Consider the following 27169-nt stretch of genomic DNA (forward strand, 5'->3'; position numbering starts at 1 on the left):
ACATTAATATTTTCACTTATTCTGCTGAAGAGACCATGTGATGTAGGTGCCCATGCTGGGATTTCAGCAAAAGACACAACATTATTTTAGAGCATAACACCTACGGATTTTTCCCTCTGCATTCAGTCCTTTTTTTTGTGAATTTTAAACTACTTGATTTAGTGGGAAATTCTTTAGAGCTGTATGAATAAACTGTGGGTAATAATGTAGCATAACTCAGTGTTAGCAGTTGCATTTCTCGTCATGTTTGTCTACCTTTCTGGGCACAGGAATGGGGCACAGTAGTTTCAATGTCAGACTTCTCAAATTGTATCTTTTCTCATGGTTTGGGCATGCAGAAATGTGTACTCTCATTTTTTTTGGACTCACAACCTTGCAGGGGAATCTGCTGAACAAACAGTGACATACACTAATTGTGGCAGGTGATCTTACAGACCCATACGGGAATGGAAGAGCTGGTTTCCCTAACCTAAACAGAAAATCAGTTTTCTGTGGATTTTAACTATCTTGTACAGTAATTTCACGAATACAAGCCGCACCAATTTGACTAAGATTTTGCTCCTAAACCGGAAATGCGGCTAATACTCAGGAGCAGCTAATACAACCTCAGAAGTGCCTGCCAGAGTGCTGAGCCGAGCAGCTGCAAAGTCGGCATTTTGCGATTGTTACAAATCGCTACTTTGTTGCACCGCTGGTGGAGCCTGGCTCCCTGTAGGCAGCACGGGGGACGGGGAGAGAGGCGGGAGAGCTCCCTTTCCTCCTCTGCCACAGCCCAGGGGAGAGACGGGGGGGGGGCCCGGCGCCGCCATTGCCGTGGCCAGGGGAGGAGAGGGGGGACCCGGGCCGCCCCTACCGCGGCCCGGGGAGGGGAGGGGAAGCCCGCGCCGCCATTGCCACGGCCCGGGGAGCGGGGGGGGAAGCCGGCGCCGCCATTGCTGCGGCTCGGGGAGCCGACGGGAGCCCCGCGCAGCCATTGCTGCGGCCCAGGGAGGGGGGGGAAGCGCGCGCCGCCATTGCTGCGGCCCAGGGAGGGGGGGGAAGCGCGCGCCGCCATTGCTGTGGCCCGGGGAGCCGACGGGAGCCCCGCGCAAGCCATTGCTGTGGCCCGGGGAGCCGACGGGAGCCCCGCGCAGCCATTGCCGCGGCTCGGGGAGCCGACGGGGTGCTTTGTCCCCGCCCGCTGCCGCCGTGGCAGGAGCGGGGAAACTCCGTCCCTGCCCACCGCCGGCGCCACAGGCGCGGGAAAGCTCCGTCCCTGCCCGCCGCCGCTGCCGTAGGAGCAGGGGAAGGTCCGTCCCTGCCTGCCACCGCAGGGCAGCGCCGACCCGGGGTGACCGAGCCCAGTGGCAGCGGCGGCCGGCCCCGAGCGGCAGCACCGGGCTGGGCCATCTGGCCCTGTCAGCGGCCCCTAGCGGGCCGAGCCTGCACAGCCTTAGCTCAGCCAGTAAACCCCGCCCTCCCGCGGTTCTGTTAATAATTGCACGCGGGTCCTCGCTGCGAACGACAGAGCGGCTTATATTCGTGTGCGGCTTATCTATGGACAAAAACCGAAATGTTTGCCAACACCCAGAGATGCGGCTTATATTCAGTGCGGCTTGTATTCGTGAATTTACTGTACTTGAAACTTAAGTCTTAACTGGTTTATTATATATTGTTGTAATAGATGATGCCCTGCTAAGATGATGTTTATGGAAGCGATTCTCATGAGTATTTGGAGACTTGTTTGCGATTCTCATGAGTATTTGGAGACTTGTTTTATTCCATTAACTTAGGAATAACTGACAGAAGTGAAGTCCAATGTGAAATACTGTTGATTCTTTTGTGCTGTAGCATCATGGTAGTTGAAGTGATTATGCCTTAAAGTTTTCTCAGGAAGCATTTTGAGTAAGCAGTCTTGATGTGCTGAACTTTTTGTGTAAAAGTTATTTCAGCGCTAAAGAATTTTTTATTTTGCACTTCAGTCTGGGATAACATCCCATTCTTTCCATATTACTGCAAGCAGTTCAAAACCTGCTGCGTTCATGTCTGAAGTTAGCAGGGGCAGAAGGAACTCTGTGGCCTTGAGCCATGCTGTTAGGCTGTAGATAGATAAGCTGTTGAAGGAAGTATTCAACACTAAGCATTCCCTTTTGGATTGGTGTGTTGCAAAGTCCTGCTCTTGGGACTGCACTTCTCTTGTCCATCTTGACTTTTCCCATCAAATGCACTTTCCCTTCATGGGGATGCTCTGCTAGTTCATCCCTGATGATGCAGGGTCAGGAGCTGGGCCTCTGTGAGGGGCAACCATCACAGGGCTGGTCTGCATCCAGGGACAAATAGTTTTGCAGGCTGAGTTTAGGATTGGATTTTTTGATTAAAATTGCTGACAATTCAAGCAGCAATGTTTATCCCAAATCTCTGCTTGTTTAATGGAGAATGCATCACATAGTTTCTTAATGGTGGTCCTGGAATTTGCTGTGCTGTGTATTCAAACAGTACTTCAGTATCACAGTAACAGTGATTAAGTAAATTAGGTAGCTGTGAAGGTTATAAATGAAGAACTACCAATTTAAGATTTGTGGGGAAGACTGTACCACAGGCTTGAAAGCTTTAATCAAAAGTAACTCAAGTAACTCCGTCGTGTGATTTTTTTTTTCTTTTTATTACTGCTGCCTTACTCAGCAATATGCTTCTCTCAGAACAGCAGATACTATTTTACTGCTTTCTTTTATAGTGAATTGCTTCTTTACAGTGAATAGTTGTACAAGCAGATATGTTAAGAGTTGTTTCATGTGCAGGCAACATGGAGATTGGAATTAATGACATCTGTTGTGGGAATTCTGCTGTCAAGAGTATTTGCAGGTCATTGCTAGACGTTTGTAGTGTCTGTAATTGCTGTCCCGTGTCACAAAGGTTGTTTGGTTCTTCAGTCTCTTCTTTTCCCCTCACTTGTTTTTCAGAAATGTCAATGGGATTCACTCTGCCAGTCAATAAAATTTACACTAAAAAGTATGGCCCTCAGCTAATGCCAGAAAACCTTCTGGAGGGAGAGAAGAAGGAACTGTTTTTTAGCAGGGTAGCCATCGAGTTCTGAAACAGGCATCTCTGCAGACTATTTAGTTCTACTTATTTTAGAAACATGTCTCTTCCTGCTCCTTTTTTAACCAGAGCCTTCATGCCTGGGGGTGGGGGCTTGGCTGAGTGACCAGCGCAGTCCAGCACACAACCACTGCTGTGCCTGAGCAGCAGGAGCTTTTGCTTCCCACTCCTTCCAAGTTCTCTTTCTCCATCCTCATCTTATCACTTCTGGCACACCAGGATGGGTGATTTTTGTACCCTGGTGGAAGAAACAAGACGCTTTCTTTGTTGGATTAGTCTCAGACAAATCTTTTCTTGCTCTAGCCCTCCTGGTGGCCAACAGTAATGCTGGCATTGATCAAAAAGGAAAGCAGTAAGAATAATCAACCAGGAGGTTGATTAACAAGAGCGAATAATCAACAAGGAGGATGGGGCAGCTCTCTTAAGTGACTTTCCGTCCTTGCACTACACAGAAGTGGCTGTAAACCTAACATCAGCTCTAGGAGGAATCAATTCCATGCAGCATTTCTGAGCCAAGATTTAAACCCATGAAAATACAACTCGTGCTGAGAGGTGTCAGGCTGCAGGAAGCACAAATGTGAGTCCAAAAGTGCGAGTTGTGTATTTGTTTCTAGGTTTATAAGTGCAGTTAGAGTGGTGTGTAGGGGTATGAGTAAGTTGGCTGTTTGGATAATGCCTCCAAGAGGTGGCATCTGCACAAACAGCTCAACTCTCACTGCACGCTAAAACGTTCTCTGCAGGGTCTGGTTTGGTGTTTCAGTGGAAAGCTTTGCAGTAAGGCACAATTCAGAATGAAGGGGGCAGATGCCATGTAATGTTTTCCTGTGCTTGCCATCAGCTTGGTGGACACTGCGTTACTGGGTGAGATGTGGAGCAGCTCAGCTGAGGGGATTAATACTGCAGGAACCTCACATGTTGTTGTTAATATTGGCTTAATATCTGTATAAACTGTGGCCTGTGGCAGTGCTGAGCTGGAGAGTGATGAGAGGAGAGCAGCACAGCAATCAGTATTTAATTTCAAAGGAGTAAATGTGTGTATAACTGTTACCTTTCTTCCTTGATCCCATTTGCCCAGTTAATTTTCCGCAGGGATGTTATTGCCGTTCCCAGTAAATAAACTTTAAAAGGCTTCAGTACTGTGGACTGGCTAATTTCTAAATATCGTGATAATTAGCAGAATGTAAAGGTTCTAAATATATAATTTACAAATTCAAAATTCTATGGAGAAATAATCCTTCCTCCTTTCTGTTGTCCCTTAATGAGTTTCTCATTTCAAATTAAAAGCTCCAGAGACTTCCATCAAAGCTGACTTATAAATAAAAAATTTTCTTCAAGCATTACTGTTTGTTGAGACAGCAAAAAACCCCTTAGAAAACGTTGAATCTAAACATTTAACGTTATGTCCATGTTTGTTTTCCTGAAATATTTAACAGAGTATAGTTCACAAATGTGCAGAAATAATTTTAAAAACAGTTTTTCAACAGCACACCATTTGCAGCCTTTTAGAAAGTATCCAAGTGGTGATACAGTTATTAAAGAGATTTCAGTCTCTTGGCTTTGAGTTGCCTTTTTTTTTTCAGGAAGGAAAAAAAAAAACACTTTTTCAAGGATGTTGGAACATTTTTCAAGGGTTTAGAAAGGAGAGAACAAGTCTACTAGAAAGTAGTTAAATGTTGCGTAAAAAGTATTAATTTATTTCTGGTAAAATTGGGGTTTTTTCTGTTGCAATCATCTGTGGTTGAATACTGACACGATGTCTACGTATAGCTCCACCAAGGGTTTCCAAAGGCTTCCTTGGACCATCCAGTGTACTCAGGAGTTACTTGTTTGGATTTATTCCCTCAGTGGAAAAATCTGCAAGAGGGCAGTTCCCAGTGCTGACTGGGGACTGCAGGGGAATGCATTCCTCCGGCAGGAGGGTCGCAGGGCGAGGGTGTGCATGGCTTTGCTTGCATGGGGCAACACTCAGAGCTGAATCCAAACCAGAGGATCTCTGCTGTGTTTTCCCAGCGCTCAGCAGCTGGAAAAACTGTTAAGCAGTGGAGGTAAAGGAAGCGAGCTGCGTGCGTGGCTCCGGGAGAGGCATTGGCGCAGCCATATATGGGAAAGGACGTTTTCCTTGTTAACTTTACCGGGACTCTGTGCCCAGAACTGCATTCATCATGCGGATGCATTTCCACTGGAACGTTTCTCTTCCAAATGGTCTTAATCATAGCTTTAGCACTGTGTCACATCTTTGCTGACTTATTTATATAGTCTGTGTGGACTCGCTATGCATCCACTCTTACTCTGACCTAAAAAGGTGAACTGTTTATAATTTTCTCGTCTAGGCTGACAGAAAAGATGGTACTCACCTGGTATCAGCAACTTGGCTTTTTTCTTACTGAAAAGCCCATCTGGTTCTGGGCTGTACTAAAAGCAAAACTGCTTCTCGAGTAACAAAATATCCTTGCACTTAGGGGAAGCAAAGTTTGCTGAACACAGCATACTTATCATATAAACATGAAAGAAGAACCTGAAAGTTGAGCAGCCTGGTTAGGACTTGCTTGTCCAGACTCCTGCTCTGGTAGGTGAGCTCCTAACCATGTAACCAGTGTTTGTTCAAGCCTTGGTTCAGTCCCTTCATCTGTGTTCCACCTGCTCGCATTCCTTGGGTCACCATTACCCTCTGATCAAGGTTTGTGGTTGCACAGGTTGAATTTAGGTGGTCGCTTATAAAGGGACTTATGAAAGTGTTCTTGGAAGAGAGTTTTTGTGAATGAAGGGCTGGTCGCTTGCAGCAGTGTGCAGAGAAAAATTTGAGTTGCATATATGCAGTAAGTAGTGTTCAAAAGTTAAGTAAGATATAATTCACAGTTCAATTCTTTCCTCTTCTTTTGACCAGTAATTTCTTTTGCACTTATGCACAACATCTATCAAAGTAGTTCAACAACATATTCTCTTAATTCTCCTGTGTCTGAATTCCACTGTCTGTCCTCTCACCATAGCATTCCCTGAAAAGTGAGCCAAAATGATTTAGCTGAGAAATATGAACCATCTACTGTTGTTGGATACAATTTGTTAGCAAAGGGTTGGCTTCCGTTTGAAACTTTCCCCATCAGATTTTTGGAGCAGCCATCCTTCTCTGATAGGTCTGGCTGGATGTGCAAAGTAATGACTGTTTCACTCTGAAGAAACCAAAGCTCAACTGCTGTATTAATTTGAGCGTTGCTTACTTTGTTACTAATTTGTAGGAGAAATAGTATGTCTTGTAGAAAAATGACCTTGTCAGTTTAGGAGATTCTGCCAAATTCACTTTTCCTTGACTATACTGCAAGATATATTTTTAGAGCAAAGAGTTATTAAGAATACTTTTGTTTCCAAGATAACTGGAGAGGCTTTAATTAGCAACAACATTTTATGGTGTTCAAGGAAACTGGTCATTATCATCTAAGCTCTCAGGACTCTTATAATGAATAAAAGAAATAGAATTTAAAATAGTATCAAAATCTAAAAGATGACTGACCTTGGCTGACTACCTGCTATTAAGTTTGAAAAGCTAAATTTTTCTAAATTTTTTTCTTGAACACTTACAGTACTGAACGAAGTGTTTTTTTCTTTTATATGAGTGTTATCCATTAGTTTTCTGTTGTTTAAAGAAGAGAAAATGGGGGTGCATATTTTGAGAGGAAGTTTCTTGTTTGTTGTATAAAGTGCAAAGTTAGTCTGTAAAATGCCCTTTGAAGATTCTGAAGAAAATGTTTTGTAAAGGGCCCTGGTGTTTATCTTGAAACAGATGTGAGTATAGAAGCTCCGTTTCCGTCCTGTATTGCTGTGGTAGCTTTATTTAGAAGTCTCTCTCTGATAACGTTCAGAGCATAAATATTTTTTTATAAGGTGTTAAAAGATTGGTCTGGGTTCTTCCCCCCAAGTGAACAACAAATTTCTCACAGCTTGCTGGTTTACCTAGCAGAAGAGCATTTCAAAATAGTTTAAGAAGCTACCCCATTTGGTGTCTTCTAAATACAGTGTAGCCCAAAAACATGGTTTGTATTAGGGCAAATCTGTCCAGCTGGTATAACTAAGATAATTAGTGTAATTGCATTTGTTCCATATGCCTTGTCTCCTCTGAAACACAGTTACATGTCCACAGCTTTGTGATTTTTTTTTTTTTTGCCTTTACTCATTACAGTAAATCATCTAGTTTGGTTTCTGGTTTTGTCTTGCAGACTAATTTCAAATTGCTCACGTGTGCTGGCATCCTCTGTTGCTTGATATGGAATGGATTTGCCCAGCAAGGTAAGGCACTTGATTACACTGCAGCAGTTAATTGCTGCTTTAAAACTGTATCTGTTTAGCAGTTATTTATGTGGATAAATACATCCTCACTAGACAAATGCTAATGGCAGTAGGTCAGTCATATCTCATGTTAGTAACCTGTTTGTAGTTGGAACTTAGTTTACAAAACCAGAGTGAACCAAAGTGAAGCGCTGTTGTTGCAAACACCTTTTTATAAATGAAGTGATGGATTTGCATTTCTCACTAGGTGGAAGCGACTGCATTAAAGCAAATGCAAAGTCATGTGGGGAATGTATACAAGCAGGACCAAACTGTGGCTGGTGTAAAAAAACAGTAAGTGTTGCAGAAATCTTTTTATGATTTTTTTTTCCCCTTGGTTTCAAACTTTAGTGAATAGTTTACCCATATAGAAGTGTCTGTTTTCATTAATGGTAATTTCCTCTAGTTCTTCAGTTCGATACTTACTTGTATTTAAAAAATCAAATGCTATGATTTTCCTGATTTGAGTATAAATGTTTTTCACAATGTGTTTACTTCTCTTTTTCTAAATCCTAAGCATACACAGACCCTACAGACTGTCATATAGTTATTTAAAATTACTCCAGTGTGGAATCTGTCAGAGTATGCTTAATTATATTCTTCAGTGACATTAGAGTAAGAGCTAATTTCAGACAGATGTTGGTGGAGTAGGGAAAGAGATTGATGGGTGGTTTTCTTCTAAAAGTTTCAAATTTTAGTTTTCTGTTATTGGTAGACTTGAGGAGTAGGAGACAGATTTGTGTGGGTGGGTAGTTTGTTTCATTATGAAACAAAAAGAGTGTGTTCTTAGGTTAAGAAAAATGAAGTTCAGGAAACTACAAAATATAAGATATCACCAGTGTATGCTGATGTATCTTCTTCAGGTTAGAAACAGAAGAAAATGTTTTCTATAGCACCTCTTTGGTTTGTTATTGGAAACTGAGAAATTATCCTGCTTCTTTATTTCTATATATTGGCTACTTACTGTTCCCTAAACCAGCTTATAAACTTTCAACATTAAATTAAAGTAAACTGGTTGATTTTATAATTTGGTCTTGAGCTATCAGATTTCCTGTAGGTCTATGTCACCAAAAACTGACAAGCTTTAGAGTACATTTATTTATATGCACATTTTGGGGATGGGGCAGAATCAGAATTACCATATTTCTCAATTAGAAACCTTATTTTTATTTATATTTGAGGTTAGAGCTTTTTAAAGGTTTGAAGTAATTATAATTTGTTGTTCAGAACAAAGGATTGGTTTTGCATATGGGTGCTACTTTCAGATTAAATTTCCCCAAAATAAGAGTTGGTTGTCTTTGCCTTGCTCTGTCATCATATAGCTATTACTTTGTTGTGAAGTATCAAGATACACTTATATAGTCTTAATTGAAAAGGAAAGCATTTTAAAAGCAGGCTATATAATATACAGGTTCACATTGTTGATAACAATGTTAAAATGAAAGATTTTTCTACTTGCAGTCACTTTTAGAGTAGCCAATTTAAAGGTATGTCCTGCTTCTGATGGAGGGGGCATTGAGCTTAATTTTTTTTCCTCTTACTTGCATCTTATACACAGATAAGTAAAAGTAGATGTAAACTCCTGGAGTAAATAGTAGTCACTGAATGTATGTAGTATCATTTAATATATTTCAGGACCATGTGTTTTATTACTGAACTGTGGGGGAAAAAAAAGATGTGATCATTGTAGAAAGAGCAATTGTGGATAGAATATAACAACTTGCACATAGCTGTAAACTTGATACTCTTTTTCCTGTGTTTTCTAGGACTTTTTGCAGGAAGGAGAGCCAACATCTGCCCGATGTGATGACTTGGCAGCACTGAAGAGTAAAGGCTGCCCTATGGAAGATATAGAAAATCCCAGAGGCAGCAAACAGCTGCTTGAAAATAGAGAAGTAACAAATCGTAAGAAAGGTGCTGCAGAGAAGCTGAAACCAGAAGCCATTACACAGATCCAGCCACAGAAATTATCACTGCATCTAAGAGTTGGTAAGGACAGTTTCGTTCGAGTTTTGGGATGATTTTTCTGTCACCACCATGTCTGCATTTTTTGATTTGCATGTGTAACCATTTTGTTACAGAAATGACTATTTTTCAGATAACGTGAATGACAGCAGAGCCATTCAATTCAGTACCAGGTGTTTAGGTATTCCAAATACTGTTTGATTTTTAAGAAAGATAAGGTATTATCGCTCGTTCTATTCTCCCAACTTAGGACAAAACTGATACAGCATGGATTGTTGGATAGATGAGAAAGGTACAATTGTTTTGTTTTCAGTATTTTATAGTTAATTTTTTACATTGTGCCTGTAAGATGAAAGTAGAAGAGTCAGCAAAAGCTTTTAAGTTATGAGAACGTTTCCTTTTGCTTACTGCTGTTGCCTGAAGTCTGCATGTCTGAACAAAGTGGTTTTGTAGTTGTGCAGCACGATTTTTGGATTGCCACATAAAATACCTTCCAGAGGCTAAAGATGTGGATGCAGAACCACAGCAATGAAAAACAAAGTAGTTGTGTACCAGCTCTAACCCCTAAATCAGAGAACTTCATCTCATTCAAATGAGGTGGGCAGGGAGGAACAGGGCTAGTGGCTTGCTTGAGCACAATGGAGATTGTTCTCAAGGAGAGTTCTTAGGTACTGTAGACACATCAAACAGCTGCCTTGATTTTTCCTGGAAGAGCAACTTGAACTTGGGGTCAGCTGCGTGCTAGTTGCAGTAATAATTGGAAGGTGATGTGAAGCAGGCTCAGCATGATATAGAGAGAAGAATAATGAAAATTATTTTGCAATTTTGGAATGGTTCCTATTTATTTCCAATGTGAACTTTTTTTTTTGGTTCAAACCAAATTATTGTTCCTCTTTTGACACAGAAGTTTCTTCATCAGAACATAGCAGGAACCTGGGCAAACAGAATCTAATTACCCAAAGGGTGTTTGAAAATTTCCATTGGTATCTAAATTCTCTGAGGGACTGTGTACTTGCAGAGGGCGATACTTGCTTTCTGTCCAGGCTTTTTGAAATATTAGTTAAGGGAAATCTAAACAGATTTTTCTGCTGGATTTTTTGTGTTATGGTTTTCCCCCCCTTGTTTTGTTATTTGGGCTTTTGGGGTTTTTTTGGGAAAACTGTTGTGTAGCTGTGTGATCGATATGATTTTCAACTAGCCCATTTAATGTTTTTCTCACTTTACTAATTTTGCTGATGCTTAGCAAATGTTTCCTAATTTTTAAGCAAACTTAAGTACCAGCAATGCTGCCATTTAAGCTCAATGACTGAGGGGAGCAGGAATTCCTATTGATTTAATTCCTCATTTCATATAAAATAGGCAAAAGAATACTGTTCCAGGTTCTGGGAAGGGGGTCTGTGGTATGTGTGTGTAATCCTTCTGCACTGCCTTTCAGCATCATAGTGAGACTGTGTTCTCCTTTAGGTAAAATGCAGGATCTGGGCTTACAATCACACCAAATACCAATTTACTGTTCTCTCACTGCCATTTCTGTGCTCTAAGCTTGGTAGATGTAAAGTAACTCGCAGTATTCCATCAAGAACTGATTTTTCTTTTATATACCTATTAAAACAATGGGTTTTTTAACTTTTGAGAATTATTGAAGTCATCTCAAATGAAAATAGATGTTGAAAATTTTTCCTTAGGTCTTACAGGAACCTTGTTAGAATGATTGCAAATATGAAGATTTGAAATTCCAGTGACTACTACAGAAGCTTGGGTTTTGGCATGCTAGTTTTTCTGTGGGGAAATAATGTACCTCAGAAAGATGAAGTTGAACATTTGAAAGAAACACTTGTTGACATTTTTTCATCATAATTTGATGCTAGCATATCAGTCAACAGGAGGAAAAAGTAACTCACCTGTAATTCAAAACCTTCATAAGGATTTACAAGCCTTCCCTTAGGAAGGCATTTTTCTTGGCAGTGCAGTTACGGCATTTTTAAAGGTTTCTGCTTGTTGTTTAATCTCTGAAACAGGAGAACCTCAGACATTTTCATTAACATTCAAGAGAGCTGAAGACTACCCTATTGACCTTTATTATCTTATGGACCTCTCCTATTCTATGAAAGATGATTTAGAGAATGTGAAAAGTCTCGGCACAGCTCTGATGTTAGAGATGGAAAAAATAACTTCAGACTTTCGGATTGGTAAGAAAATTTGCCTATTTAAAAAAAAACAATAATGAAACCCCTAAGTTTCCTTCCTGATGTTTTTCATGTGATTGTATATGAAGAGTGTGTTTTTTCCAATTTAGCAGTGTTATGGCACATGTTTTAATACATATGACCTGTTTGAACAGCATAAAAGTGTTTGGCATTGGTGGAGAAGGTGGGATATAGACAAGTATAAGAGCTGTTTCTGATGTCAGTTCAGCTGTAATGCATTTGAATTGTTGTGTGATAATAGAAATAAGACTTTCATTCTTCAACTTACAGGGATTTTATTGTTCTTGTCTTAGGCTTTGGCTCTTTTGTGGAGAAAACCGTGATGCCTTACATTAGTACAACACCAGCCAAACTCAGAAATCCATGTACAGGGGACCAGAACTGTACAAGTCCATTTAGTTATAAAAATGTGCTCAGCCTTACCAGTGAAGGAAACAAATTCAATGAACTTGTAGGTAAACAGCACATTTCTGGGAACTTAGATTCTCCTGAAGGTGGATTTGATGCAATAATGCAGGTTGCAGTTTGTGGGGTAAGTGTATTTTTTTATACTGTTCTATTAGATAAAATTCTTAGATTGCAGTCTTAATGTTTTACGGTGGCTGGCATATGAATATGTCACCTCCTGCGAGCAAGACAAGGTAGGTGAGGAAGAATTCAGTGAGAGAATGAAACTGGGAAATGTGAAGGTGCTGAACAGAGGTTGTGATCACAGCACGTAGAGACAAAGCTTTTAAAGTTTGCTGTAGAGGAAGTCAGGTTCTACTTAAAAGTATATGAGATCCTGAGTAAGCAATTATTCTCAGATTATTTTAAAGGTCTGTAAGCTTCTTGTGGTTGTAGAAATTTGGTGTTTTGTGACTTCTACTAGTTTCTCAGAAAGTAGATGGAAAATTTGTTTTTTAGTTATTTTTGGCAGCCTAAGTATTCTGTCATTCTGATGGACTCTAAGCACCTGTACAAAATGGTCTCCCAAAAAACCAATAGCCAAGTTTATTGCTATGTTACCATTTAATTTTTCCTGTTGATCAATGGAATCAAGACCTTCTGAAATTATCTGGAGTTTTGATTTAAAAGTGCAGTGTTTATCATAAGCCTTCTAGGGTTTTTTGGTTGGTGACTTAAGACCATGTGAAAGTGTCATATACTCTTTCATTAAATTAGCTAGGCCTTCAGCTCCAAGGAAGAATTTTTAAAAATAGGGCCATTTGTGAGCAGGATGTTCATGGACCAGTTCCCCTGGCAAGCCCTGTGCTAGGTGCAAACCTGCACTAGGTTGGCAAAGCCTGATGATTCTTCAGAGTCTCATGCTGAGCAGTTCAGTACTGCAGCAGTGCTGTGCAGCAGTGTCCTGGGGCTGCCTGGTCATGGCATGAGAGTGGAACTGGCACTGAAGAACCTGATTTCTAAACCCTGTCACACTTCAGATACTCCAATGGAGAACTGAACAGGGTCTATCTCAAAAAGAATCTTTTTTGCCTTTGATGTTTTGGAGCAGACATTTAATGAAACACAAGTGTCTCCAAGGTTTGCATGAATTAATGTTTTCCAGGGCAACACTTTCGCAGTGTGGCTTTTCCTAAGTCTATCTACTTTTCCATGCACTTCTCTCTCAAGTGTTAGTCCCCAATGCTTTGAAATAAATTGGTACAAAATAGCAAAAATCTGTTTGTGTTTTTCCCAAGGAACAAATTGGCTGGAGGAATGTTACAAGACTATTAGTGTTTTCCACGGATGCTGGATTCCACTTTGCAGGAGATGGTAAACTTGGTGGAATTGTTCTGCCAAATGATGGGAAATGTCATCTGGAAAATAATGTGTACACAATGAGCCACTATTATGTAAGTCTTTATATCATCTTCTAGGGAAATTAATATTTTGTGATGCTTAAGCTCAAAAGGACTCATTGGGTCACCTGGTATAGTTTCAGACCACTATGTCTTAGAAAACTTACCTGTTTACGTCAAGTGACTTTAGCTAAACTAAAGCAAATGTGCAAGAATTAATCCAGTCTTAATTGGAAAATGTCAAGAAATGGCAACTTTCATGCTATGATTGTGTATTGCTGGATTTTAAACTTTTCGATGACTAATAATCCTGTATGCCACTCTGAATCACAGAATATTCTACATTGGAAGGGATTGCACAAGGGTTCACAGAGTCCAACTCCCAAGTGATGGGCTTGTGTGTCCACTAGAAAACTATGATGACTGTTTCATTATTTTATCATTTCACCAGTGTTCATTTTGAGAATATTTTGCTAGTGAAAAATACTGTACAATGCCTGCTTGAATAGTTTTCTAAGAATGAAATCTTATGATGCAAAGTTTATGGTAAGAGTATGGTTAACATTACCATCATGGTTTACTGGAAGGGAGATCAGACAAAAAATGCAGAGAAACATTTACCACATGGGGTAATAAGCACACTAAACTTTACCAAGTTTGTGTGTTAATATATTCCTAACTTTGAGTGAAAAATTTTTCAATAAAAACCCAAAATTAATTCAGTTCTATTTTATCATTTCTTTGTGTAACAGTGCAAAAAGTAGTGGTTTTGAGGGTCTGAAGATAATTTTCTGAGAACATTGAGGTTAAGGATTTAACCTTTTATATGGCATAGAACATGATAATGTCCATGTGAAGAAACACCTATCTTCATGAGGCATATATGAAATCTTACCAATGCCTGTTTGTTTTCAGAGGTTGTTTTGCTTTAGAACTGTGACATGAGATGGATAGTTAGGAGATGAATGTATGTTTCTTAAGATGATTTGTATTTATGATGTCAGTATGTTTGATTATTTTCTAGCAACATGTCTCAAATTTGAATTTAATTTTGTTTGATTTTCTTTTTTAGGATTATCCCTCTATTGCTCATCTGGTACAAAAACTTAGTGAGAACAATATTCAGACAATCTTTGCTGTTACTGAAGAGTTTCAGGCAGTCTATAAGGTAAAGAAATTACTCTGAAGTCATTAAAATTGACTTATTTGAAATTAAAGTGATTGTGGAAGTAATATTTTGCTATCCACATACTTTATTAAGCTTTTTTTTATTTATTCAAATCAAAACTGCCTCTGTTTGTAATTTACAGTGAGAAAGTGCCCCTTTTCCTTGTTACTCTTTGTAGGTATGAGTGAATGCAGAACACATTTGCAGTTCTAATTTTTGTGAACATTTTTACAGCAAAATAGCTGAGGGGGGTGTGGACACTGAATCAGGGGACACATTTATGAAAGAACATATTTTGTCTCTTGTGCTCTATTTATATACCTCATGTTTAAAATTAACTAAACTGCTGGATGTGATTGTGCAATAGGAAATGACTGTGTAAAGGACATGCATATTTTCCCTTCTTTTAACCTGTTTTTTTGGTTTTGGGGTTCTTTTTTAAAATGTATTCAAATTGTTTTTTCTTTTTCTCTTGGAAAATGATGCCTGCCTATTTTTAATGTATTCTAAGTGTGGTTGAAGAGAGATTGTGGTCAACTTGTACAAGAGAAGGGCTTAGTATTCTGTTACCAAAAGCAGAGTTAAATTGCAAAGGAGAAGAAAAGGCTGGGTGTTTGTGCTCGTAGGGCTCAAAATTGTGTTCATCACTGGCAAGACAGCCTTGTTTTCTGAAGTACTTGACTAGTTAAACCACTAACACATTTAATCACCATTTATACTGCAAATTATACTTTTCTTGCTAGTAAGACTGTACTTTTCCTTCTGTTTTTGTCAATATTAAAAGGAACTGAAAAATCTGATACCAAAATCAGCAGTGGGAACGTTGTCTTCAAATTCCAGCAATGTGATTCAGCTGATCATTGATGCATACAATGTAAGTTCAGATTTTATGCATTAATTTTTCTTGCTCCTAGGCTTTTTGAGCAGACTCAATGTGTATTAGTTGGTATTGTACACTATAAATATGCCCCATTGCTGTAAAACCATACTAAACATTCAGACGCTGTGGCAGTAGATGAGTAAAAAGATTACACCCTCTGAAAGACATTTAAAATGGCATAACAAAGAAAACTTTCCATCCACATTTTCCCTTGCAAAAAAATAAAATTCACAACCAAAACCCACACAGTTTCTTCAGCGTCTTCACTTTTACCTTTTTTCCACCTGTGAGCAAAAGAGGCCATTTTGCTGGGTTTGGCCACACAATATTTTCTTTGTTGCTGCAGTGTGTGAAAATGAGCCTCACTTCTCTTTTGGAGTACATGGGGTAAACGAGTGCCTCCAACATCTTTGGAAGCCTTTCCTGACCTTGTAACAAGTTCAGACATGAGGAGGGATCACCACAGTGTGACTTTGGGCCAGCCCTGGGCTGGTGTTTCTCAGCACATTGGAACTTAAATAATTCCAGTGTGCCTGGAGTTGATGCTTAGACTGGGCAGAGCTGTATAATGTCTGTTCTTCAACAAAACACTTCTGCAGTTTGAAGTTAGGTAATTGTTGTTTCAGTCCCTTTCTTCAGAGGTTATCCTGGAAAATACTAAGCTACCAAAAGGAGTGACAATTAGTTACAAGTCTTTCTGCAAGAATGGAGTGAATGGCACACAAGAAGATGGGAGGAAGTGTTCTAACATTTCAATTGGAGATCAGGTAACTCAGTATATGTGCTGCTGCTAATACAAAATGCACTTAAGTGTCCAACACAGCATTTCTTTTTAATAGTACAGACAAAACTGCTTGTAGTAACATGACACTCCTTTTATTATTTTTTTTTCCCCAGGTTACATTTGAGATTAATATAACAGCTAATGAATGTCCAAAGAAAGAACAAAATGAAACTATTAAAATTAAACCACTGGGATTCACTGAAGAAGTGGAAATTAATCTCCAGTTCATCTGTGAGTGTCAGTGTCAGAGTGAAGGAGAACCTAATAGTCCAGCTTGCCACGCAGGAAATGGAACATTTGAATGTGGTGCGTGCAGGTAAATAAACATTTTCTTTATTTTTGCAAAAGAAAAATACAAGCATGATCTTTGTTTCCTTAATTAGGGTTTACTAATTTTTTTTGGTGAAAGAACAAGAATTGCTGTTGCAGGTCCCCTCCTTTTAGGATACTCTGAAATGCTGCCATATGTCTGCAAATAATCCCTATGCTTAAATACTGATCATTAGATCAGCATTATTGTATGAGTCGGAATAAAAATTTGGTCTTGAGTCACTTCAGGATATAGATCAGTTTTTGGTGTTCCTTTTTAAGTAAAGAAAACAGATTTTCCCATCTATGTGTAGAGAAACTTTTTATACTTGGTGTCACTGTCACATGGGTGAGAACAGGCCTGTGGGTTAGCACAGCCTTTTGTTTTTGTAAATGCAGCAGTTTCCCAATGATCTCTTGTCTCTGATGGACACCACGTAACAGTCTGTCCATCACTGATGGGAACAAAAGCAACTTCCATTTCCTCATTGATATCTTACCCTTGACAATGAGAAGTGCTGATCCCTGAAGAGCTCAGTTTGGAAGCTCTGAGGATCATCTACTCTCCTGCTTAATTGCTGTTCATAGGAAACCTTTTTATTGAAATATGACAGCAGCTACAAGGAATAGTTGCTGTCACAGCATAAAAGCAACTTTGTCCAGTCTGCTCCAGTGCCTGGTACATGGGTGTCAGCTGGATGAACAGACACCAGAACAAATCCTACAACACCATGCATCCCCTCCTGGCAACCCTAATGAATTCCTATCAGGAGACAGAAAAGCCATCCATAGTTTGAATGGCATAATTAAGTTAAAAAGCGTCCTTGAAATAATAACCAAGTAGACAGCTCCAGCTCCTGACCTTCCTGCTGCCCAATCCACTGAAATGAAGGAGGCATTCCATCATAGGATGGGATCAGATTACCTCTTAACAGAAGGAGGTGGAGTTTGTGGAAAATTAAATTACTCAAACTGCTGTTTACACAGAGATAACTGAAAAGTGGTGAAACAGAGAACAAAGGAAATAAGGAAGTACCTCATGTACCAGTGCAAACTGGGAAAGGATGAGAATGGGACACATTTTTCTGGTTCCCTGGCAGCCCATGGGTTAAACGAATGCTGTTCCTCCTCTGATGTGCTGCAGCACCTCTCATCTTTTCCCATGCATGACCCCTTGCTGAGTGCAGCTCATTCAACAGGTGAGCGAGGGGATGCAGGTGGCAACCAGGCCTCCTGATCCAGAAACGGCTACAAAAGAACTGAGGTCACTGAGAATAATCCCAAAACCAAAGAGGACCCAGGAAAAGAGCTTGTGCTAATGGTAATTAAAAGTTTGTAAAGACAGTTCTTGAGAAAATGATAAGAGGAAGGATTGGAAGCAGTAAAATTAATATTGTAGTAGGGGTGCATATTAATGAGGACATGCAGCAGGTGGATCAGGAAGTCTGAACCTTCCAAGTACCTCAGCCCATGGGGAAAGGGAGAGGGAGATGCAGCCAGGAAAATGAGGATTAAAAGGAGGCTGCGTTTTAGAGACCGCATGGCAGATGCTGCATGGCCTCTCCCTTTGTTCAGGAATAAAGTCACTTTTACAAGACTCCTCTGTCTCCTTTGGGCACACAAACCTCTGGCAATGTGAATTTTCCTGCACAGCCCCAGGCACAGGACAGCCACCTCTGTGCTACTCACAGGATTTCTCATAGACCAAGGCTGCCAACACCCTGGACCGTGGCTGTCCTTGGAGTCCCAAACGCCTCCTTCTAACTGATATCTGGAAACCAGGATGTTGAGTTTTGTTTCCTCAGTCCATTTTAAGCAAAGTCTTATAAACATCTGGTGGTGTTCCACAACATGATCTGAAAGCAATTCTGAGAGAAAGGGCTGGAAAATGTTATCAGATGGGAGATCTTTGAATAAATTGATTGGGAAAAGGACAGAGCAGGCTAAGTTCTCAATAAAGCAAGCAGGTTAAGTACATCACATTTGGTATTTACCTCATAATCCTAATTTGGGATTGTGGGATGGTGAATGACTCTGTGGTACCAGCACTTTGAGTTTGCTTTTTGACAGAGGTGGGAATTACACTTTGGGAATTCACCTCTGGGACCAGAAGTTCAGCTGGAGCCAAGCAGTACACTAGGAACATCACCCTCTTCTACTTAAACTTTCATTCTGTGTGTGGGTGGCTTGATATGCTTTAATCCGTCCACAGGCCTTAATTCAATTCCTGTACTCTGGCCTCTGCCTGAGGAATTCAGGCAGGCTCTGGTCTCACTGACTCCAACATTCAAGTACATTAAATACTCCACAAGCTCCAGCTAGAATTCCAAGACCTGCTTTTCCTATCGTAAACATGACAGTAGTCAGTGCAAGGTTCCTCTTGTTGATCCCATGCCATCCTCCTAAAGCTGTTTCACGTGGGGCAGCACCATTGCACTGTCTGCTGCTGGGAGCCTTGGTGGAGTTTGCTTTGATCCAGGAATGGAGCAGCATACCCTTCAGGGGCAGGCACTGAGAGGGGTTGTGCTTCAAGAGCTTGGAAATTAAATCCTTCACACCTTCCCTGGGCATCTCCCTGGCTGCCCTCCTGGGCAACGGCCTCATCAGCACCATAGCCTGTGGCCACCACCTGCACACCCCCATGTTCTTCTTCCTGCTCAACCTGGCGCTCACCGACCTGGGCTCCATCTGTACCACTGTCCCCAGAGCCATGCTGGAAACCTCATTTAAAGTTTAGGTTGGAACATCCCTTGAGTGCAGTCACTTTTCCTTCTGTTCTTTGTGCTATTGTGGCCATTTTTGGTGACTTTCAATTAAGGTTACATTTTCAGTCATGTTTTTACCTTGCAGATGTAATGAAGGACGTATTGGAAGACTATGTGAATGTAGCACAGATGAAGTAAATAGTGAGGATATGGATGCTTACTGCAGAAGGGAGAACAGCACAGAAATCTGCAGTAACAATGGAGAATGCATTTGTGGACAATGTGTGTGCAAGAAAAGGGAAAACACCAATGAAGTGTATTCTGGCAAATACTGTGAATGTGACAACTTCAACTGTGATCGATCCAACGGTTTAATCTGTGGAGGTGAGAGGTGCTTCAGCTTTCTGTAGGCAAAGCTGGTCAGCAGTTTACAAGTCTGTCTTCTCCACCTAGCAGAGTAGGTGTACTTAGGTAAAAGATCAAAGCCACTTGATAACAGAGATGAGGATACTGACAGATTTAGTGATTGCAAACATTTGTCTTTTAATAAAACAGCTCTCTGAACATGTAGTCTGTTAATGCACACTTCACCTTCCTTGAATCACAGCTTCAAGAGGGGTGTAAAATTGTCCTGCAGTGAACTTTGGCTTCTGCTGTTTATTGCAGAATTACCCTCAGCTATTACAGTAAAAAGGCTGAGACAACTGTCCTGAGATTATAATGTTATACTGGCTCAGTGTAACCACTGTGTCAATAGAGAGAGAGTGCCCTCAGCTTACTTGTAATAGTGAGTGCTTGATTTTAGTGCTTGACAGGATACCAGTGAACTGCTTGGCACTGTTCTGAAAGGTAAGTGAAGACTACAATTGCAAGATCCAGAAAAACACCTGAAGCATTTGAAGCAAGACTTTGATGATAGTTAATTCCTGAAATCAAAAGCAATTTAAAAAACCATTCAGCAGCTAGTGTCTCAATTATTTTGCTGCTTTTTGTGTGAAAGTATCCAATAGGAATATAACTACTGTGTCAGTCTTGTCTGTGATACAAAAATAAAATGGGGAAGCTATTAACTCTAACTGAGTGATGAGAATACCTCATTTGTCTGATTTGGTCAGAATCCACTATTGCTCCACAAAGGATGGGAGCAATGGTGGTGATGTTCTAGAATACAGAGTGACAGGAAAGTGGTGACTGAAACAATTCTTATTGGAGGAGGAGGGATGTAGGCAAAGATCTTTCCTTGTCATCTAGATCAGTATAAAGGCATCTTGTTTCTTGTGCAGAGAACGTAAGGAGCGTGAAGTTGGGTTGGGTCAGAAGAACAGCAGCTGAACATTGATGACTTGTGCCAAAGATGTTTCATTTTTGTGTTTTGAATACATAGTTAGTGCACCCCTCATCTTTTTGAGTCTTTATACATTTGTATAGTGATAGATTTGAAGACAGGAGCAGTCAATTTGTCTGTATGCATACAAGATTGTGAACTGAAGCAGTGCTTTAACGCTCTTCACCCAGGGGATATGTTCATCACGTTATACTATTCTTGATCTGATATTACTGAGTCTTGTTATTTTGTTTATGAAAGGAAGTGCAAATGTATGAGAAAGTGGGAAGATAAAAATGCCTGCAACTAGTCTTTCAAGGAGCTAAAATTTCTTTTGTACCTCTTAATTCATTAGAGTCTTCATTATCTCACCACCATGGTTTCTTTTTCTTTTATCTACCCTGAGGTGGTGAACACTTATTTCTCACTGTCACAGATTTTTTTGTGTTAGAGTTGATTTCATTGCAATACCTTTCCACTGCACAGGAAATGGGATCTGCAAGTGCAGAGTGTGTGAGTGTTTCCCCAACTTCACTGGCAGCGCCTGTGATTGTTCCTTGGATACTACACCATGTATGGCATCTAATGGGCAGATTTGCAATGGAAGAGGAACCTGTGAATGTGGCACCTGTAACTGTACAGATCCCAAATTCCAAGGCCCCACCTGTGAAACGTGTCAGACTTGCCTCGGTGTCTGTACAGAGCACAAGTACGTACCCGGAAAATCAAGTCCCAGCTTCTGTGTGTTTTGAGTTTGTGATATGTGAGGATTTTTAAAAAAAAGCTTTTGATAGTTAAAACTTCAGCTAAGCTTTTTGCTTAAAAGAAGTACTATTGAAAGTACTAACTTGACAGTCAAAAACTAAACCTGTACCTGTGTGGACCAATGAAATTTGCATCCTTTTCTTTGGAAGTCCAGGTTTTTAGAAACCTAGCATTTTCTGCATGAAAACTTTGAAATAAGTTTAGGATTAGTGGCTAAGTGGATTCCTATGCAACTCATTTTGTGCTGAGAAAAAACCTTCATCTTTTTAGTATAAGAATTCTGTTCAGTCTGCTTTTTTCAATGAATTATTCAGTGATACCCCACTGTAAAGCTTGTCACTGAGTTTGTTGTTTATAACCTGTGTGTGTTCCACTGTAAATACCCTCTTTTTACAGTGTCTTGTCCGAGAGTGTTCATTTTCCCTGGTAGAGATGTTGAAAAGGTTTTTTCTCTCCGTGAAGTCTGTGGGTCATTCAGGGGAAGAGGAATTTATGAAAAGGGCTTCTGTTAATCTCAGAGTGTATAAATGTTCTGACTGGTACAAAGCCATGTCTTGCTTTATTTTTTCCTAACTTTTATGGTAAAATGGTTAGTTTTCCTGGACTTTTTTCCCCTATGTTTTCTCCTTTAAATTTCTTTAAATTAGATGCTAGGAATCTTCCATGTACACATTCAGAAGCACTGTTTCTGTTTTGTGCTTGCCCAGGGACTGCATTCAGTGCAGAGCTTTTGACAAGGGAGAGAAGAAGGAGACGTGTGCCCAGGAGTGTATGTATTTCAACATGACGCGCGTGGAGAGCCGGGACAAGCTGCCCCAGCCCAACCAGCCCGATCCCTTGTCCCACTGCAAAGAGAAGGATGTTGATGACTGCTGGTTCTACTTCACTTACTCTGTCAACTCTAATGGTGAAGTCAACGTCCACGTGGTGGAGACCCCAGGTAGGAACACGATGTCACCTGTTTCTGCTTTGTTGTTAATTGGTGCTACAAAGTGCCTCTGGTTGATTTGGGTGAGTTAAATGCATTCAGAAATAGGTGCCTGTTCCCCAAGTGACAGTTGTGCGTGTCTGAGTGGCTGTTGGGGAACATATGTCTCCCTAGATCTAGATCTTTCAAACCTGTGGGCTGATAAACAGATTCTGTTTTTAAAAAACAAAATGTAGATCAGATATGTATATTTGTTGAAACATTTCCTGCTTGCACTTGATGTACTCTTAGGCTTATTTTATCTCTCCTGTAGCAAGTCCTGTTTAGGTAAATTTAGATTTGTTTGTTTGTTTGTTTTACAACAGGTTATAAACAATGGTGTCTGTGGGTTCTATTCTTTTTTTTCTTTTCCTTTTCTTAATAATTTGGAATCAGTCTACATTAAATTGTGTACTATGCTGTAAACTGCTTGAAGTATTTTATGCTCAGAACCTTTGCTTTTGTTTGACTGTGGTACCTTCAATAATAGATCCCAAAATCATTTTGTGTAGTTAATCCTTAATAGGTCAGTCTTCTGATAGAAAAAAGTGAGAACAAATCTATAGCTCCATCATTAATTTACCATTTATTTACCAAGGGTATTTTTACTTCGAATTGCTGGATATTGCATCTAACAGTGCAGAATTTATGGTCCTGTGCATTAGCAGTTTGTGGTCTCCTGATTTTTTAAGAACCCGTTAGAAAATGCACACCTTAGAGATTTAGGGGTGTATTATATACTTCAGGAATTTTCAGAATTGAGCATTTTGATCATGACATAACACAATCCTGTAGCTAGTGGCTCTTAGAAATAAATACTGCTTCAATTCAGAATGTTTTAAATTCTCTATAATATGGATTACTTTTGTAGAGGAGCTCTGTCTCCTAGGACAAGCCATACATGCCCTATGCTTTTGGAACCTGACATTTTCTTCATGTATAAACTCCTGCTGTCTTAGCTCAGAGGTGAATCAAGCCCATCATGCACAAGGAGGCACCTTAAATTGTGGTATACAAGAGCTGAAGGAACAAGCTCTGGCCAGTAGAGCTGTATTCTGTGGAACACACACTTATTCCTTACTGGCTCCCAAGGAATTCCTGTCATGTCCCTTCCCACTTCCCTCACTCTTGCAGAGGCAGCTATGAAGACAGGGAGTCTGCAGCGTGGGGGAAACTGTGTTCTATGCACAGTTGTTCTATTGCACAGGACTTGCATTAATTTGCTTCTTACTCCTTCAGTCTGTGCATTGAGCTCTGCAAAAGCTTTTCTTCGATTTGTGATTATTGGGAATTTTATGTTAATAGTGGAGTCAGATATTAATTTGGAGGAATATTATTTCTGTGTCACCCACTTTAAATCACCTTGCATCTCCTCACAGTCTGTAGCTCCCTCATGAGGGAAGAGGAAGGGCGGACACTGATCTCTGTGGTGGCAGTGACAGGACCCAAGGGAATGGCCTGAAGTTCTTCCAGGGGAGGTTTAGGTTGAATATTAGGAAAAGATTCTTCACCCATAGGAGAAGGAACAGGCTCTCCAGGGAACTGCTCACAGCACCAAAACTAACAGAGTTCAAGGATTGTTTGTACTGTGCACAGGGTGTGACTCTTGAGGCTGCCCTGTGCAGGGCCAGGAGTTGGACTCAATGATCCTTGTGGGTCCCTTCCAACTCGGAATATTCTGTTTCTGTAGGTGGGGCCTGTTTTGCTGATTACCATTTGTGCTCCAGTTGCCACAGCTTTAACATGGAGCTCTTGCATGTTTAAATACAATTGCCAGTTATTTTACTCTTAATACTGTAAATAAATAGCTTAAGGGGTTAGCAGTGTATAGACTCTATCATCAGAACATGTGGTTCTGTTGCTAAGATCAAACACAAATTAGAAGGATAAAAATAAGCTGGTATGTTACAGGATGTACATATCCAAAAATTCTGTTATTTGAAAGAGATGTAGTATTGGCATATCTGATATTCAAAGTACTGGCTTCAGTACAAAGTCAGATGTTAACAGCTTCTGGATATGCATTGCCTTTACCATTTTATACAATCATGTTTCCCTTGCTTTGTTCCCCAGAGTGCCCCAGCGGTCCTGACATCATTCCCATTGTAGCCGGTGTGGTTGCTGGAATTGTTCTCATTGGACTTGCATTATTATTGATTTGGAAACTACTAATGATCATTCATGACAGAAGAGAATTTGCTAAATTTGAAAAGGAGAAGATGAATGCCAAGTGGGATACGGTGAGTCAAGAAGCTTTTTATGTATAAAAGCTGCAGTAGCGGAGGAAAAATAGAAGATTTTTGTTCATGTGCTTCGAAGTGTTTCAGATTATAACCAGTCCTCTTAGGGAAGTATTTCTTGAGGCAGGAAAAAAGAGTAGTAACTCAAGTTTAAATAATATTTCAGAGAGGAAATGTAATGGTGACAGAACAGTTCAGCTTTGCAGTTCTACCACGCTTTACAATATATGATTAAAACATTTACAGGTTCATCATACAAAGATGAGTCACTTCTGTAGAAAGTAAAGAAGAAAATTTTGCACTCATGGGGGAAATCTTGTCAATACTCACACAGGGTTAATTGGGAAACTGCCATAAAGTCACAAAATCATGGCTGGTGCTGGTTTGTTGAAATCGTCCCAGCTTTTTGTCAACAGAGAAATGTGCAAGAAAAACAAGCCTATGGTATATAGCCTTTCATAGAGTACAGAGTCCCTGCCTGTGGGCAATGTCAGGAACAGACAAGAACCCCTCACTACAGTTCTGTAGAAGTCAACGTCCTTATGCGCTTGATAAGAAAAAATATTTTTTTTAAATTGTCCTGGGGAGCCTTTTGGTTTTATTTAAGAAAATTGATTAATCTCGTACTGAGGGGAAAAAAATTACTAACTTTATATATGGCATGTTTTTTTTCAGTGATAGTTGAGAATGTTGCTTTTTTTTCCTGTTGAATTATTCGATATTGACCATTTCTTTTACTTCAGCAAGAAAATCCAATATACAAGAGCCCTATTAACAATTTCAAGAATCCAAACTATGGACGTAAAGCTGGTCTCTAAGTCTCAGTTTGTATCTCCTTTCTTTTTCTTTCCTTTTTTTCCTCTTTGCATGTCACTTCAAACTCACTGTTTGTCACAGTCAGTTAATCACAGTTTGAGTCTTGCTCAGTGTATCTACTGCTGCTTTGATTGTGGCGTTTTAAGAATGCAGCTTGAAAATTTTTAACTGGTTTTGACAGCAAGATTACTTACTAATATTGCTAGTACTGGCTTAAACTACTCTACAAGTGCTTTTTAAGATTTTTTTTTTGTAGCTGTGGATACCTACTAGAACAGCTCCTAGGACTGAAAAATATTTTTGGACTGTAGAGAGAGACACACAGGGATGCCTTGTCTTCTATTTCTTCAAATCAGCAGTCAGTTTGCTTAAAATCAATATTTTTGCTAAGCTAGATTAGATACTCCTAAAATATCCCAACCTATAAATATCAGTATTTTTATTAGAATAGCTCTGTGAACATGCAGAGTGGCATTATTTTTTTTTTGTAAACTGGTTTGGCTTATTAACCTAGCATAGACCTAGTCTGTAATTTAGATATGAAATGCATATACTCTAATTTTATAATTAAATATGCACCTTATTTCTGTTGAAACTGGCAGTGTCATAGTACTTGTAACCTAGCCAGCTTTAGGGTGTCCATAAGAGAGAAACATTAATAGGACAAGGAAATATTCTTTCAAGAGGAATTATTTCAGTATTCTAGATGAAATATTCTTGTCCCCTTTAGATGCATTTTTCACTCCATTTTTTACTCCCTCCTAAACTCAGCCTTAGTACCTCATTTGATTGGAATTACTGAGTTCAGTTCTCTTTACACCAAAGACGCCAGAATTAACAGCAGTATCCAGGAGAGGAAGTCAGTCAAGCAGAAGTGATGAGTAGATACTTTCTGCAGACTCTGATTGCCCTTCCTTGAGTGTTCAAGGTGTTCTCCCTCCCTGGGACCCCCAGCTGCTGGGGAAGGAGTGAAAGGGAGGCTCAGATGGGGAATGGATGCCAGCAGAGCACTAAGAGAAAGTAGTGCAGAGATGAGACTAGAGGGAGAGAAATGAAGAAGTTGGGAATGTGAAACATTAAACATCCTTTTCAGAAACCAGTGGAAGGGAAGGATCTATATCTCTAATTTTATACTGTCTCCCTTTTTCAGTGTTGCATTCAAAAGATTTTGTAAAGGAAAAATAAGGGGAGAGAGCAGAAACTGAGAGTGTTTAAGCTCTTGCTCTCACTGTGATGGCAGTTCCATGTGTTCAGATGTGTAGCATTCTGAGCCCTAGCTGATGAAATATACTTCCCTTTTCTCTTTGCCATCATTTCACTTTCCAGTTTGTCCAAAATTGATTGTAAAAAACATTCCTTTTGCCTGCAACATCAACACATTCACCTCCTTTTCATTTTTCTTCCCCAACCCAATTATTCTGGAGAGGAAATTGAGGTTTTGGTCCTTTCTAACATTTCACATTCTCTATCTGGTTAAGTCTCTGTTACCTGTTCTTCTGCCATTCACTTAATTGTGTACTTTCTGTTGCATGCAGGACAAGCATCTAACAAGCCATACAGTGTGTAACTTCCATTCTGTGTTCTTGTTTTCTACCCTGTGACTCTTCAGGATGTAGTGTCCTTGATGCTGCTCCTCAAAATACATTTGCTGCAAAAAGCTTTCCTTTGGTATAAATGGAGAGATTGACTTCTGCCTTTTTGGTTCACTCAGGTGTGAAGGTTAAGAGTGTAAAAGGGTGTGGTTTGGGCTTTTTTTAAACATGACTTTATAAATTTTGGTATTCATAGAAATACCAAGAGAGGGAGGTGGGTTTATTCTTATGGACCACCAGAAAGGAGGAGGTGAGAATTGTCAGA

At 40.0% G+C, this 27169-nt stretch overlaps 1 protein-coding gene across 2 annotated transcripts in view; it reads left to right on the forward strand.

The window, feature by feature from the left end:
- ITGB1 (integrin subunit beta 1) overlaps nucleotides 1-27169 on the forward strand; it is a 46095-nt gene that overhangs the window by 13290 nt on the left and 5636 nt on the right. For both annotated transcript variants that reach the window (XM_033070682.2, XM_033070691.2), the window contains exons 2-15: nucleotides 7287-7356; nucleotides 7604-7689; nucleotides 9162-9384; nucleotides 11379-11549; nucleotides 11861-12099; nucleotides 13253-13408; nucleotides 14427-14522; nucleotides 15307-15396; nucleotides 16029-16169; nucleotides 16300-16502; nucleotides 19346-19584; nucleotides 21011-21233; nucleotides 21997-22229; nucleotides 24330-24496. In XM_033070682.2, the coding sequence (XP_032926573.1) occupies nucleotides 7287-7356; nucleotides 7604-7689; nucleotides 9162-9384; nucleotides 11379-11549; nucleotides 11861-12099; nucleotides 13253-13408; nucleotides 14427-14522; nucleotides 15307-15396; nucleotides 16029-16169; nucleotides 16300-16502; nucleotides 19346-19584; nucleotides 21011-21233; nucleotides 21997-22229; nucleotides 24330-24496 (2337 nt within the window). The remainder of the gene's footprint in view (nucleotides 1-7286; nucleotides 7357-7603; nucleotides 7690-9161; nucleotides 9385-11378; nucleotides 11550-11860; nucleotides 12100-13252; nucleotides 13409-14426; nucleotides 14523-15306; nucleotides 15397-16028; nucleotides 16170-16299; nucleotides 16503-19345; nucleotides 19585-21010; nucleotides 21234-21996; nucleotides 22230-24329; nucleotides 24497-27169) is intronic.

The sequence above is a fragment of the Catharus ustulatus genome, chromosome 1 (assembly GCF_009819885.2).
Source record: "Catharus ustulatus isolate bCatUst1 chromosome 1, bCatUst1.pri.v2, whole genome shotgun sequence".
Lineage (NCBI taxonomy): Eukaryota > Metazoa > Chordata > Aves > Passeriformes > Turdidae > Catharus > Catharus ustulatus.